Source organism: Centruroides vittatus, unplaced genomic scaffold (assembly GCF_030686945.1).
Source record: "Centruroides vittatus isolate TY-2023 unplaced genomic scaffold, ASM3068694v2 contig_879, whole genome shotgun sequence".
Lineage (NCBI taxonomy): Eukaryota > Metazoa > Arthropoda > Arachnida > Scorpiones > Buthidae > Centruroides > Centruroides vittatus.
The window spans coordinates 2,692,001-2,706,546 of record NW_027122571.1 but is presented as its reverse complement, the minus strand read 5'-3'; the positions used below and the strand labels follow the sequence as shown (position 1 = coordinate 2,706,546).

General features: G+C 31.9%; 1 protein-coding gene across 1 annotated transcript; it reads right to left on the bottom strand.

Moving 5' to 3' along the window:
* Positions 1–9,420: 9,420 nt before the first annotated feature.
* LOC136983266 (uncharacterized) lies at positions 9,421–10,161 on the bottom strand. Its single transcript, XM_067279973.1, has one exon. It carries the CDS (start codon positions 10,159–10,161, stop codon positions 9,421–9,423), a length of 741 nt encoding a protein of 246 aa, XP_067136074.1.
* Between the last annotated feature and the right edge of the window lie 4,385 nt (positions 10,162–14,546).

Sequence of the window (14,546 nt, the reverse complement as noted above, 5' to 3'; positions counted from 1 at the left end):
AGTATTGACTGATGCACTATTTTCTGAACGAGATAGTCGAGATTCAATTCCCCTGAGTAAGCAACAAAATATTAATTGCTGCTCTGGGACTCACTCAGTCTTCATTGTAATGAGTACAATACGTCTCTTTTTACGCGGTCCATTTTACCCAATTTTGAAATAACTCGGTCGATAAAAGAAAACTAATTCTCTTTTTACGCGATTGAATTTTTACTAGGAAAAATACAGTTTATTTGAAAATTTTTAAATTTAGCTTATCGTTAAAATTCTGTTATTGTTAAAAAAGTTACTTTTTGTTGAAATGAAGAGTTAATATTTCTTTTTAAAGCACAGTACAGTATTATATGTACTGTACTACCTTCTCGGCAGTTAAAACAACTGGAAGGCAAGATTTCCAGTTTCGATACCCGACACCGGTATCGGTATCGATACTTTAAAACTATTTGTGATGCTGGTATTGATATTTTTGTGGTATCGGGACATCCCCATGCGTGTCTATTGCTAGTACAATTGTTACTGTACTTGCAATTGTTGTTGTTGATGACGTGTACTTAGTATACGTCAGCAATAACATTTTCTTTCTTTAACACTTGCATATAATAAATCACAAAGTAGGTCTATTTAAACTATAAGCAAATTTAAGTTTTATTTTTTGAAACTTTCTGAAATTTTTTTCGAATATTTTGATCCACTGATACGGAATCCGCGACTGTATTTTATTGTGATAAGTTATGGGAAAACAAATCATATGAATAAATAATGCGATAAGATTTTTTTATTGAACCCAACGGTAGTGAAAACTATTTCGGTTAAAACCATTATTAAAATTGCTAGAATGTAAGATAGATTTTTATTTAAATATAACTTTTCTTATATTATTCCAGTTCAAAATAAGACGTTTTAGATTTAAGATGGCTTTAAGATGCTTAAAGCATTACAATAATTGTATATGTATTGTTTTGAGCTGGAATAATATGAGAAAAGTATTTTCAAAGTATTTTCCACTAAACTGAATAAAAAATAAAAGTTTTGTTTAAGATTCTAAAATAAATTTTAAAAATATATTTCAAATATTAAAAGTTTTAATTTTTAATCATTTCTCAATTCAATGCGTCTAAAAGAACATGATTTTAGATAACCGAAATTAATTAATGAATATTAATTACTTTAGAAAAAATTGGACTGGACAAATTTATGAATACATAAATAAAATAATAATAAAAATATATTGGAAAAAGTTCAGTACATTGATATAAAAATCAAAAGATCGTACATCTTATGTGCAACAGCTCAATAAGAGCCAAAATGGTTCAGGCGTTACGGTGTCTGCCTACGTACTGAAAGAAATAGGCTTGCTTCTCGATGGGTGTCGGTTTTCTCTGATATCAACTCTTCGACCCTGGGATCCAATCAACTTCTTTCAAATACTTTAAGTATCTGGGTGGTCCCTAGTGATTAAAAGCAACCGAAGTGTAGTACTAGCCACACCATCTCCTTCCACTATCGAAGACCGTAAATAAGGACTCTCTACTACTTCCCAAATGTGAGGGAATAATATTTTACTTTTATATATTTTCATTTTTTTAATTAGATTACATTATCTTCCTGATTTATATTTATAGATTTTGGTGTCTGCAGTACAGTATCTAAAATATTAATTGATGAAGCCAAAGTGCGTATAGACGATAATCGATATGCACATTAATATATTTTTACTGGTGTTTTTATTTTATAGTCAGTTTCTTACGTTTCACCAATTGTCTGGGATGAATCAGAGATGTTCATTTCTGATGCAATCCTTTATCTCTTGAACTATTTACTTAAGTGGGTCGAATAAACTCCTTTGTTATATTGAATTTTTTTCTTTTTTACACAACTTCTTGTTTGTCATCATTACTAAAAGGGAATTGATTTAATTAATTGCTTTCTTTTCTTACTAGTGAATAAATAAAAGTTTTCGCTTACTTCCAAGGAACTATCGAAATTTCCAAAATTGAACAATTAAAAAATTAAATTTCAACATGAAAAGGTAGACAGACCAATTTTGAAAATTGACTTTTCTTAAACTGTATTTTTCTTTAATCTTGATTATTTAAATCTTTCTAATTGAACGTTAATTTAAAAAAAGACTAACTCTCATTTCTTTCATTGCTTTAATTAACTATAGTAAAAATATTCTCTTTTAATGATAAACTTAATAAGATTTCCATAACTTCTGTTACTGACATTCTTAAAGAAACCATATTGTACTGTACATAGCTCTATTCAATAATACTTAAGTAGTACGCCTAGTTTTTTTTTTTCTTTCTTTTTTAAAGCCACACTCAACAAGTATGTACTTTTCCGAAAGAAAAAAAAGGAAGAAAGAAGAGCAAATTAAGGAAACCAATTTTCAGAACTTTTCAGCTTAATTTTCTTTTAGTAAGATTACTAGAAGATTAAAAATTAGAGGATACTAAAGTCGATAAGAATTAGTTTTTCACGTTAATTTCAATTAAATATGATAAATATTTCGTTTAAATCATACAACTAATTAAGTTATGATTAATTGTACTTATGCTGAGTTATTCAAAACGTTTGTCATATTTAAGATTTTTGCTATGCTTATTTGATATAATTTTTAAAAAAATTAAAATAAACTTGCTAAGAATTAAAATTAAATCAGAAATGTTTGAAAATATTATTTTTAGTTATATATATTTTTACTTTTCCGGCTGTTATATATAACGGAGGAAAAGTATGGCGATCGGTCAAAAAGTGACCCGCCAAGAATTATATAATTTTGGATTCAGGGTACCTTGAAACGCCGAGAAATGCAAAAAAGAAAAAATTCGGGGTTTTTTTCTTTATGTATGGATGTTAGTGTGTGTCTAGGGCATGATTGTGTTCACCCTGTTTGAAGCTTAATAATTCCTGTGCTTTTTATCAAAAATGTCTGAAATTTTGCAGGGGGGTTGTTTATTAGAATAATTGATGCTATTAAATTTTGGTGGTAAAAAAGGTCGAGGATTGGGGAGATAATGAGGGTGATGTGTATTTCCAGTAGGGTCGAACTTAATGACGATTTTACTTGTTATTAGTATTTACAAGTTTTTATAAAACTCATCCCTACCCTCAAAATTAAGCTTAATGTCATTTTATAACAGTTAAAAATATCAAAATATTTTAATAAAATATGATAACAGATGGCGCCACCAAATTTTGACCGAAAAGTTAAGCAACTCATTGTTGGAATTTTTATTTTCAAATCTGAAGACGTTTTATATCACTTTATTTTTATTATAATTATACAGTATCATCATAATTATTAATACAAAAATAACATTTACGAATTATCTTAATTATAAGACATATTATTATTGTATCTCGATACAATACAACATAAACAATAATTAAAATTAAATTCTAAACAAAAATTTAAATGAAAGCTTCAATAAATAAGAAATAAAAATTTATTATATTAATAGGATTGTAGAATGTATAAGAGCAGTTCTTATCACTTGAAAATATAAAAATACAATATTCTTACATTGAAAGATTCACAATTTGAATTGGAAAAGATAAGAAGAATTTCAAAGGAAACTTTTTCGATACTAAAACAATGGATCCACGGTAATTAAAGAAATAAATTAAGAATAAATTATATTTAAGGACAAAAACCGTGTGGTTCTTGCCTTTTAAATAGTTAGAAATTCTCAGAATACTTACGTAAGTGACGATGACATGAATAAAAGTATTAATAACAAGATTAAATTATTTCTTTGTTACGTATCCCTTTTACGTTAAGAGTTTTATTATATTGTTCATTAAATCAATTATTTTCCGACTATTAATAATTTTACAGTTTGTATTATTTCAATATAATAAATTTATTCAATTCATTATTCGTATTTATAATTTCAGTTGTAATGATTGGGCTGCAATTTTCAAATTGCAGACGTGCTTCCTCCCTTAATCTCAAGAATGGAGTTAGATAGATGAAAATCGAGATCAGATATGGAAAGCTTAGAGGCAGGAGACTCAGATTAACTATATACGATAAATATTATAGATCTATCAGTAAATTATTATTAATATTAAATTTCTGAAATTAAAATAATAAAGTTAAAGATTTACATTTAATTTTTCATTTCAAGGTATCAATTAAATTTCTTGAAAAAAAAGTTTTAATTCTTTCCCCGATAAATTAAAATCCTTTAAACAGATAACAACCCATTAAGATGATTTTAAAAACGAAAATTAATTATTAATTAGATTTCAAAATTCTTGTTTAATGTTTAATCAATAATTACGATAATTAAAATAAATAAATTATTAACATTTTTTTCATTTTTACATTTTTAATTTATTTAAAACACTATTAATAATCATTTATTATTTTTTCGTCTGAAATATATATAATTGATTTTATTTAAAAAAAGAAAATTACAAATTTTAAAAATTAAAAATTTCTTTATTAAATCAAAAATTAATTACTAATTTATATTTCTGGAAAAATCTGAATGTATTTTTAAAATTTATAAATCTTTAACTTTATTAACAATTAACTTATCATAATGTTATTTTTTCATTGGTTGAATTTAGTCGGAAATAGTGTTTCAATAGTTATAAACAGATATTTAAATATCAATTTATTGTAAATTGGTCGAATATTTCCTGAAATATTAATTTAAGAAATTAATATCCTATTATATTTAAATATATTTAAATGTTAATTTTTCTTCATACAGTATGTCCCACATAAAATCGACCCCGCTCACTAGAAACGACACAAATGAATTTAGGCAAATTACATTTGTTAAAAACTTTATTTTAATATGATTTAAACCAGTGGTTCCCAACCGGTGTTCCGCGGAACACTGGTGTTCCGTAAGCATCTCCAAAGTGTTCCGCAGATTTAGTCGCAAATCGGAAAGTGTACAATCGTATTCGAGCCGCCGAATATCAAAAAATTAAAATCATAAAATTTTCATAAACTTAAATATATATGTACGACTCGTACTTACGGAGTGTACTACTGTTTCGAATAAGATAAAGGCAATGATAAAAACTGAATGAAATATGTAAAAAACATCAGGCACAAGTGTTCCCATTAAAGAAAATTGCTCACAAAAGTGTTCCGCATCCTAGAAAAGGTTGGGAACCACTGATTTAAACGTACAGAAGATGCAGAAAGGTACAGTACCTTGTAGGTACACCTATGCACCGTTGTGTACGTGTAATTATATTTAGACTGATTAGTATTTTAAGATAGCTTCAATGCTTTCCATTAGTTTGTGTATAGTTCTATGATTATCTCATACACTTTCCTTTTTAAATATCACCTACAAAATTTTCCACACTATTGTTTCATCGTCTCAGTCGTGCCGATTTCACGTTCAACATCCGGTATAATAATTAAACTTTTAAATAATAATTTCAATATCAAACACTACACTGAATTTTATTATTTAAATATTTCTTTATCTTACAAATAACGTTTTATTAATTTTTGTTACTGTCGCATAACCGAAAAATCCCAAGATATTTCCTGTATGAGGATGAGTCATCCTTAATATGTTGGGCCTTGTCCATCACCATTCAGCCACCTTATTATGCACCTGGCTAAATCCATAATGGGCTTAATAAAGAGGCCTCTTAGGGGTCAGAGGGCGAAAAAGGTAAAAAAATCCATTACATTTATCTTATTTTTAATAATGTTTTCAACAGTGTAAATAGAAAACTTAATAATTTTTTATTTTAATAAATGTCTCTCTATATAAATATCATCATTTCATATCTCTTATTTCCTGTATAACAACTACATATTTATGAATGTATAGTTATTATACAGGAAATAAGACATGTGGAATTATGAAAGAATAAATGTAAAAATCAAGTCTAATAATTAACATAATCTTTTAAAATAAACAATAAAATTCATATTTATTTTAATCGCAATATTATTGATAAGAATTTTAATTGACGCTAGTTAATTTAGTACGACTACAATCAGTCTTTTTTAATGATAATCTCTGGTATGATGTAGAGTTTGAAGTGGAGAGCATATATTTTAAATTAAATAAATTAAAAATTACAGCCCGACATTGTCACGATGTTTTTGTTTATTTACTTTAAAAAAATAAATTTTTCCTCTAGTATTTTTTAGATAATTTTCAATAATTTTAAAATATAAGTTGTATATTTATAATTTTTTTATTTTTCTCATTAAAAAAATTAATTGTTAAAATTATTTTACTACTGAGATCGTAAATTTGTAATTTACTACTGAACTGTATTTACGTCCATGTTACGGCTAACGGGAATCTTAGCCAAGTACAAGTTCAGGGTTGTCGATACTCGAGAGTCCGTACCCCAAGGTTCGAATCTATTCTGGGGTATATGTTCGTTCTTGCTCTGCACTCACCAACGTCCTCACAACCAGGGACCAAGTCACAAACTGTCTGAACCCTCCCGGTCCCACTCGTAACGCGCACTGTTGCCAGATCTGAAGGTTAAAAAGTAGCGTGGTTGTGCTCCAAACGTAGCGGATTTGAACTGTTTGTAGTCCAAACAATAAAAGTGAATTATTTTGCAACTATGCACTTTTACTAATGAAATAAGTTTGTAATATATATATATATATGGACATTCGGTGTATCTGCATCAATTTTCTCTAAATCAAAGCGAGTCATTCGCAGGCGCGGCGATTCATTTTTTGAACTTAGAAACTTAGCGACTGCGACTTTTGTTTTCAGTTTTAAGGCCCCTCTGTTTACACTGTATCAAGAACTGTTGTATCTGTTAGACTAGTTTAGAGACTATCGGAGAGATTAGTAAAAACTAGTTAGACTCGCGTAACTGGTTATACAACAAAGAATACACAAAGATTACACTGTCTTGACTCACGGAAGGTCAGCGCTGGAAAGGGGAGTATGAAATGACGTCACAGTCCCCGAGGGGTCAACAGCGTCACCAACCTTTTATTACGTAACGGAAGAACGTTTACAAAACATCGCGACACAATTCGTTGTACACAATTCGTCGAAATTATTGTCAAATGTTATACGTCATCGTAACGATGACGTATAACATTTGACAATAATTTCGATCGTTAATTCCAACAGTATCAAAATTTAATAACTTTTGGATCACGTATTGGGAGAAAAAATTGGCAATTCCAACAGGATAATGCTGCCATTCATGCATCAAAGTCAACTAAAAATTGGTTTGCTGAAAAAAAGTTAATGTAATTGATTGGCCATCACGGAGTCTTGATATAAACCAAGGGAAATGTTAACAATGGAAGTGTTAAGAAAGCGACGTGCAATATTTACAGGCGCAGATGCGTTTTTGCGGGAAATCGAACATATTTTCAGACCCATCGAAAAATTCTCTAATTAGTCTGGAAACAGGGAAACCTAATTCTTGCATTCTGTGAAAAAAGGTGAGATTGGCTATAATGTAATAATCTTAATCTTCGTTTTGCCCGAGCAATACTGAGCCTATTCACTACATTTTTAGTAGACGTTTCCTTTTTTTTCTTTTTTTAGGTATTCTTTTTTTCCGTTTGCTGGATTCGGGGGCAGTAGGGACCCACGTTCTAACATAACCTAAATAAAAGTAAAATGTTTATATATATATATATATATATATCCAGCAAACGGAAGAAAGGAATACCTAAAATAAGAAGAAAAGGAAACGTCTACTAAAAATGTAAAATGTAGTGAAATCGTTAAATTAGAGAAAGGAACGTTCTAAAACAGAAGTAGAATCAAGAAGTCAAGCAGGAAAAAACAAGAAAACGAAGTACAGATAAATTTGTGAGTAGCATATTTTCGTTTAAAAAAAGAATTAAAAATAAGCGCATATTGATAGATATATGAGAGGAAAAAAATTAATAAAATTAGCAGTGTTAGTGGCAATGGTGTTTCCTATTCGACCAAAATTTTTACGCGTGTGTGTTCTGGCATAAAAACGTAAAGCAAACTGAACTGAAAGCTGATTCATTTTTCTGCCACACAATTTTACGCATATGTATTCTTGGCCTACTGTTTTGCTCTATTTGTTGTTTGTTTGAAGATACTTGAAAAAGGCTTATTTGGCCACAGTGTGTTTTTGATAAATAAAAAAAAAAATAATAATAAGTACAAAATAATTTATTATTCATCTTCTATTTAAAATTGTATTACAGAAAAAATCTCATCAGTTTCCTCATCTTCCTTTTCAGATGATTCTTTGTGATATATTGACGAATTAAATGTGAGCATTTTTGCTGATGGTATGAAGTTATAACAGCACATATTTCTGTCTTCAAACATCATTTTAACCCGGAGAATTGAAGAAAGAAGTTCTAGCCCCATTCTGTTTCGGAGTTTTGTTTTTGTTGCAGTTACTCTTGAAAACACTCTTTCAACAGTAGCATTGCTAATTGGCAAACTGAACATAGTCAATGCAAATTGAGACAATTCTTTCAAAACAAAATCACCAGCCGAATTTTTAATAGTTATAGCTTTGCACCAGAAATCTGTTCCATCTGTCGGTATGCCATCAGGAAAAACATTTTCCCAGTTGATCGTTAGCAGAGAACGCCACTGATTTTCTATCTCACCAATCTGAGATCTCTCAGATAATTCTAATGATAGAGAGGAAAATGGTGGGCGTGTGTGAGACAAGCAGATCTTAGGAGAAAAGTTACGAATCTTCAGAAGAATCTCCATATTTCTTGGTATACGATTTAATAGTTCCTTACATGCTCTTTTTAAAAATTGGAAACAACGCTGTTGTATGTAATGCCCTTGTTCTGAAGAAATCTTTCCCAAAGCTAAGTTCTCCACTAATAAATTGGAAAATTCGTAACCGAAATCAGCATCCTCGTATGAAACGTAATCCTCTTCATCAACGTTGTTTAAGATATTTTCAACATTTGCATAAGATGGGGGTAAAATTCTTCTCAACAACGATATAACAAAGTTGCGTAAATCTTCTAATACACCGCAGCTATCGGCCATTTCCTTTTGGAAAAGTAAATTTATTTTTTCAAACTCACTCAGTACCGGCTCCATGAATGTTAAATACAATTTGTTCGCAGCATCAGAATACATAGCAGATAGTTCTCTTGCATAATATCTATCACAGTTGGAAGAAACCATTTTAAAATGCAATTGTAAGGCATCCCATTGATGTAGGATTCTCTTTACGCAGTTGCTTCTTGCTAGCCATCGTGTAGGAGAAAGAGGAAGAATTTTCAGGGGTTCCTCGCCATCATTTATCAATTTATATAGCTTCATATAGGAATCACAGCGCAAAGCAGATCTGTGAAACCAGTTATACGTTTCTCTGAGTAAATAATCTATATTTCCAGGCAATTCCTCTGACGCGTGTGAACAGGATAAATGAAGAGAATGACAGATGCACTATATATATTTGGGTTATCCTTCTTCATGAGTTATTAATACCGCACAGGTTAGATGCACCATCAGTTGCAATAGCAAAGCATTTTTGAATATCAATGCCAACATCAGACAAAAAGTGTGTAACAGCATCATGCAGTGCCTCTGCAGTAGTAACTGTGACAGGAATCAATCCGAGGAATTGAGATACTATTCGATTATCCTTTGAGTTATAATATCTGATACACAAGCATAAATGTTTCACACAAGAAATATCGGTTGATTCATCAATGATAAGAGAAAAAATGTGATTCTTAATATCCTCAATTAATTCTTGTAGCAGTGCAGGAGCAATGACATTCTTAATAATAGCAGAGCACTTACTTCTATGCATTTTTAAACTTTTTATGTATATCGCCATCGATGATGAACTCGACGAAGGAAATTCATTTTTTACCAAATCTGTCAAATGATCAACATTTCTAATGCTTGTATGGCAGGCAACAAACGCAGCTAATTTGAGTTCAAGTTTAGTGACCTTACACTTTTCAGAAAATATGGTTGTCAACCTTTGTTGAGACGGCGAAGTTATGCACGCAGCATTCTTAGCATGTTTTGCAGTAGATGCATGTTTGGTTAAGTCAGTTTTGTGGGCTCTGAGATACACTTTACAAAGTTTACAGTATGCTTTTTCACTGTCATTCCCTACTTCTTCGATCCATTTGCTAAATTCTTTATCTGACAGCCATGAATTTTGGAAGTTTTTATTATATTTACTCCACTTACCCATTATGCTGGTATGACCAATACAGTAACACAATTATATTTGCAATGTTCACGTTTATAAAATACCGTTCAACTACTAGACCTAGGCACTCACCGAGACAACACGATCCGTTTATCCGTTATACTGCAAAGGTGCGAACTCAACAAATGTCTACGTTGCCAGATCTAAAGTTATTAAAACGTAACATGTAAAGTATTGACCTTTTAGCATAGAGGGAACAAAAGAAGCGCGACCTTGTCAATTGGACCCACCTGCTGTCAGGTAATATACCACTTGTAAGGTGTTGATTTGTAAATAGAGGGAAAACAGTAGACAATCCACAATTTTACAAGCTGACCTTGCTTGTGAAATTGTGGATTGTCTACTGGAGCGAACGACGGATGGAAAACGGAAGCAAAGTATCTTTATCTTTGTTAAACGTTGCAACTTTATTTATACAATTAAGTGTAATGAAATTAAATAAAACTTTATTAGTTTTGTATGATACAATAAATGTTTTGCGATTTTATATGAAAATAAAAAAGTAGCGTATTTTTAAGATTTGTAGCCTGAAGATAATTATCACTAGCCCAAAAAGTAGCGTGTCGCCCAATTTGAAATTTTTGTAGCGAGGGCACTTAAAAAGTAGCCCAATCCGCTACTTGTAGCCCAATCTGGCAACTATGCTCGTAACGCGCAGGATTACTATCACAACGACTTCCGTTGTCGCGGCTAGGGGTCTTCTGCCTTAGGGGTGTTTAGTCATAATCCCACGAACAATAGCTTCACGCCACTAGCCACTCGAACAGGCACATGTACGAAGTGTCCGTTACAGTACTCTCCCCTTTAGGACGAGACGTCTCGGCTCGTAACAATTTCTCTTAAGGATATAACAGTTATGATTTCCGAGAACGAAGATAATATTTCTTCTTAGTTCCTGGGAGATCGTCGGTGCTGTAATCTGCATCTCGCGGGTCATCTGGTTCTGGTTCTTCGTCGGAGTCACTGCTGTCTAGTGTCAACGTTGATTCCTTGTCCTCTGTTTGATCTAGGGACTTCATGATGAACTTCGGTGTGTAGAACGGTTTTAGGCGCTCTACATGGACCACATCATGCCAAGGGCTACTACGAGGTTTAGAATCAATAGCCTCTATTTCATAGTTGTTATCGTTCAGCTTGCTTACAATTCTGAAGGGACCTCTATATTTTATAGGTTTGCCCTTCTGTAGTTGTTTGGGGATAGCCAATAATACTAGCTGTCCTTTAAAGTATTCACGAAATTGTCGGCGTTCATTGTATTTGTTCATACAAAGGTCTTTTGCGTTAGCAATATAACCTAACGCAATTTCACGAGCGGCCTCCGCGCGCCTAACCCAGACAGGAATATTTGTATCGGCCAATTCGTTGTTATCGACAAAATTGATTCTATTTAAATGTAGATCCGTGGGTAATAGAGGGTCTCTACCATATACCAAATAAAACGGAGTGAAGCCTCTAGGCTCACTGTAAGTGGTATTATATGCGAAGGCTGCGTAATTTAACAATTCTGACCAATTCTTACGGTTTGCCTTATAAAAATGATTTAAAATATTTTTAATTGTTCTTATCGTTCTTTCTGCAAGACCGTTTCCTTGAGGGTGATAAGCAGAAGTATGCTTCGAGCCTATGCACCTAATTTTCAAAAATGTTTGTGTTGCTTTCGAAATAAATTGCGAGCCTCGATCAGTTCTTACTTCTCTGGGACAGCCGTGCCTTAAAACGATGAAGTTTTCTATAAAGTCAATTACATCCTCGGAGCATTCGGTCCGGAGCGCACCTACTTCCACATAACCTGTAAAATCACAGACTGCAACTATTGCATGAGTACGTCCTAACTTATCTTTAGGCCATGGACCAGCTAGATCTAGGGAAACTCTCTCGAAAGGAGCGTTGACTGGTACTGGCATCAGCATACCTGCTTTAGGACCATTAGGACCTAGTCTTAATTGACAGGATGGACATGCTCTTACGTAATCACGAATCATGCGAAACATTTTTGGCCAAAAGTATCTTGAATGTATTTTTTCGTACGTTTTCTTCACTGCAAAGTGTCCACCAAATTTGCTAGAGTGAGCAGCTTGAAGAACTTCTAACTGCAGACTTTTAGGTAAAACCAGCACTTGTTTTATACCAGTTGGAAGATAAAGATGTTTATAAAGAATACCTTCATGTAGGAAGTAACGCTTAATAGTATGAACACGTTTCGAATTGTTAGCGCTGTTACTACTTCCTGTGATAATACTTTTTATTTCCTGGCAAAATGCATCTTCTGTTTGTGCTTTTAACATGTCTACGTTCTCCACAGAAGTAGTGAATAGGGAAAAGTCGTCCTCTTTGCTTTCTAGGTCTATGTTATTTTCATTTGGAATTCGGCTGAGACAATCAGGACATTTATGAGATGCACCTTGTTTGTACACTACATCAAAGTCGTAACACTGAAGGCTCAGCGACCATCTACACAGACGACTATTCGCGTCTTTTAAGCGCATTAGCCAACATAAACTGTGGTGATCAGTTACAACTATAAACTTTTTGCCATAGATGTACGGACGTAGTTTCTCGATAGCCCATTTAATGGCTAAACATTCCTTCTGTGTTGTCGGATAATTACACTCACTTTTATTAAGCGTTCGGCTGATGTAGCATACGGGATGCTCTCTTCCGTCATCATCCTTTTGAAACAGAGTAGCTCCTAATCCTATATCGCATGCATCTGTGTGTATATAACACATTCTTTCTGGGTTAAAATGACTTAAAACTGGTGAGTTACATAGACTTTCCTTTAATCGTACAAAACTTTCTTGTTCGATATCTCTCCAAATAAACCTTTGATTGATTCTAAGTAAACGAAATAATGGTGTGGCGATAGTCGAGAAATCCTTTATGAATCTATTCTGGGGTATATGTTCGTTCTTGCTCTGCACTCACCAACGTCCTCACAACCAGGGACCAAGTCACAAACTGTCTGAACCCTCCCGGTCCCACTCGTAACGCGCAGGATTACTATCACAACGACTTCCGTTGTCGCGGCTAGGGGTCCTCTGCCTTAGGGGTGTTTAGTCATAATCCCACGAACAATAGCTTCACGCCACTAGCCACTCGAACAGGCACATGTACGAAGTGTCCGTTACAGTCCAAATCACCTATTCTATCCGTTCATTAACATATACTCATTTGTGCGAAATGTATAATCAATGTAACTGTAAAAATAGCACTTTTTAACAGATGTCAGCCTAAATATTTGTCATGTCATTCAGCAAGTGTATTTTTCGGACTAATTCTGTTATATAAATATAACTTGATCATTTATTGAATATTTCATTTATTGAATATTTCATTTATTCAATAGTATGATGAAAGCGTGTAAGCCGAAACACCTAATGAATTCTGAATAAACGTTTCTGATGATGTTGTGAGTCTTTTGGGGAATTAAAACATAAGAAACTATCATTTTGGATGTTTTGCATATCTTGTTAATATACTATATCGAAATATAAAATTTTCATATTTAAATATTTTGTAAAGAAATTTTATTATTAGGAACTACAATATCCTATGAGATAACTTAATTTTTTTAATATAAAAATTTTATTTCCATATCTCAAATTGTAACGCAACTCCAGAAGATTTAGTATGAGTCTTTTTCTTATCGCATAACGTGAGGAAAAAGATTTTTCTTTTTTTTAATGTAACTATTAGTAAGATTTCAACTGTACACTTGCACGAACACTTATAGAGTTCTGGTCTGCAGTTTTTTTCGTAATTTTAAAAAAATATGCTTTATAATTTAATTTTTATTTTGCATTTAGGGCCAGTTAAACATTAAAAAATACAGTAAAACATTTAATTATGTATAAGTATAAAGAAACTTTAAGGACAGCTGGAAACTGGAAAATCTGAAGAATAAGGTGAAAATAAATAAATTAGACATAGTAGAAATAAACTACATAACCCAGGATTATTATCTTTTTTGCAGGATTTGAAGTATTAACAGAAAAAATATAATTTTATTCGAGTTTTTTTTTTACATTCTTTTACAGTCCATCTCAGAGGCAACAGCAAAAATGGCTCGAAAATATAACAAATCCATTAAAAGACCAATTATAGATTATTAACAAATTACACAAGTTAAAAATGATCAAAACGCTGACCTTTTATTGTACAAGTCACGGTAGATATTGCAAAATATTTTTATCAATGTTTTTATTGTGAAAGCGCAGAATCCTACAATAAAAAGTCGGCGTTTTGAACATTTTTAACTTATGTAATGCTTTTATAATCGATAATTGGTGATTTTAATGAAGAATTGGTTATATTTTCGAGCCGCTTTTGCTATCTCTTCTGAGATGGACTGTAAAAGGATGTTAAAA

Bases quoted from the DNA above. Each gene is read 5' to 3' on its own strand.
- LOC136983266 (XM_067279973.1), bottom strand. From the start codon at position 10,161: ATGGGTAAGTGGAGTAAATATAATAAAAACTTCCAAAATTCATGGCTG.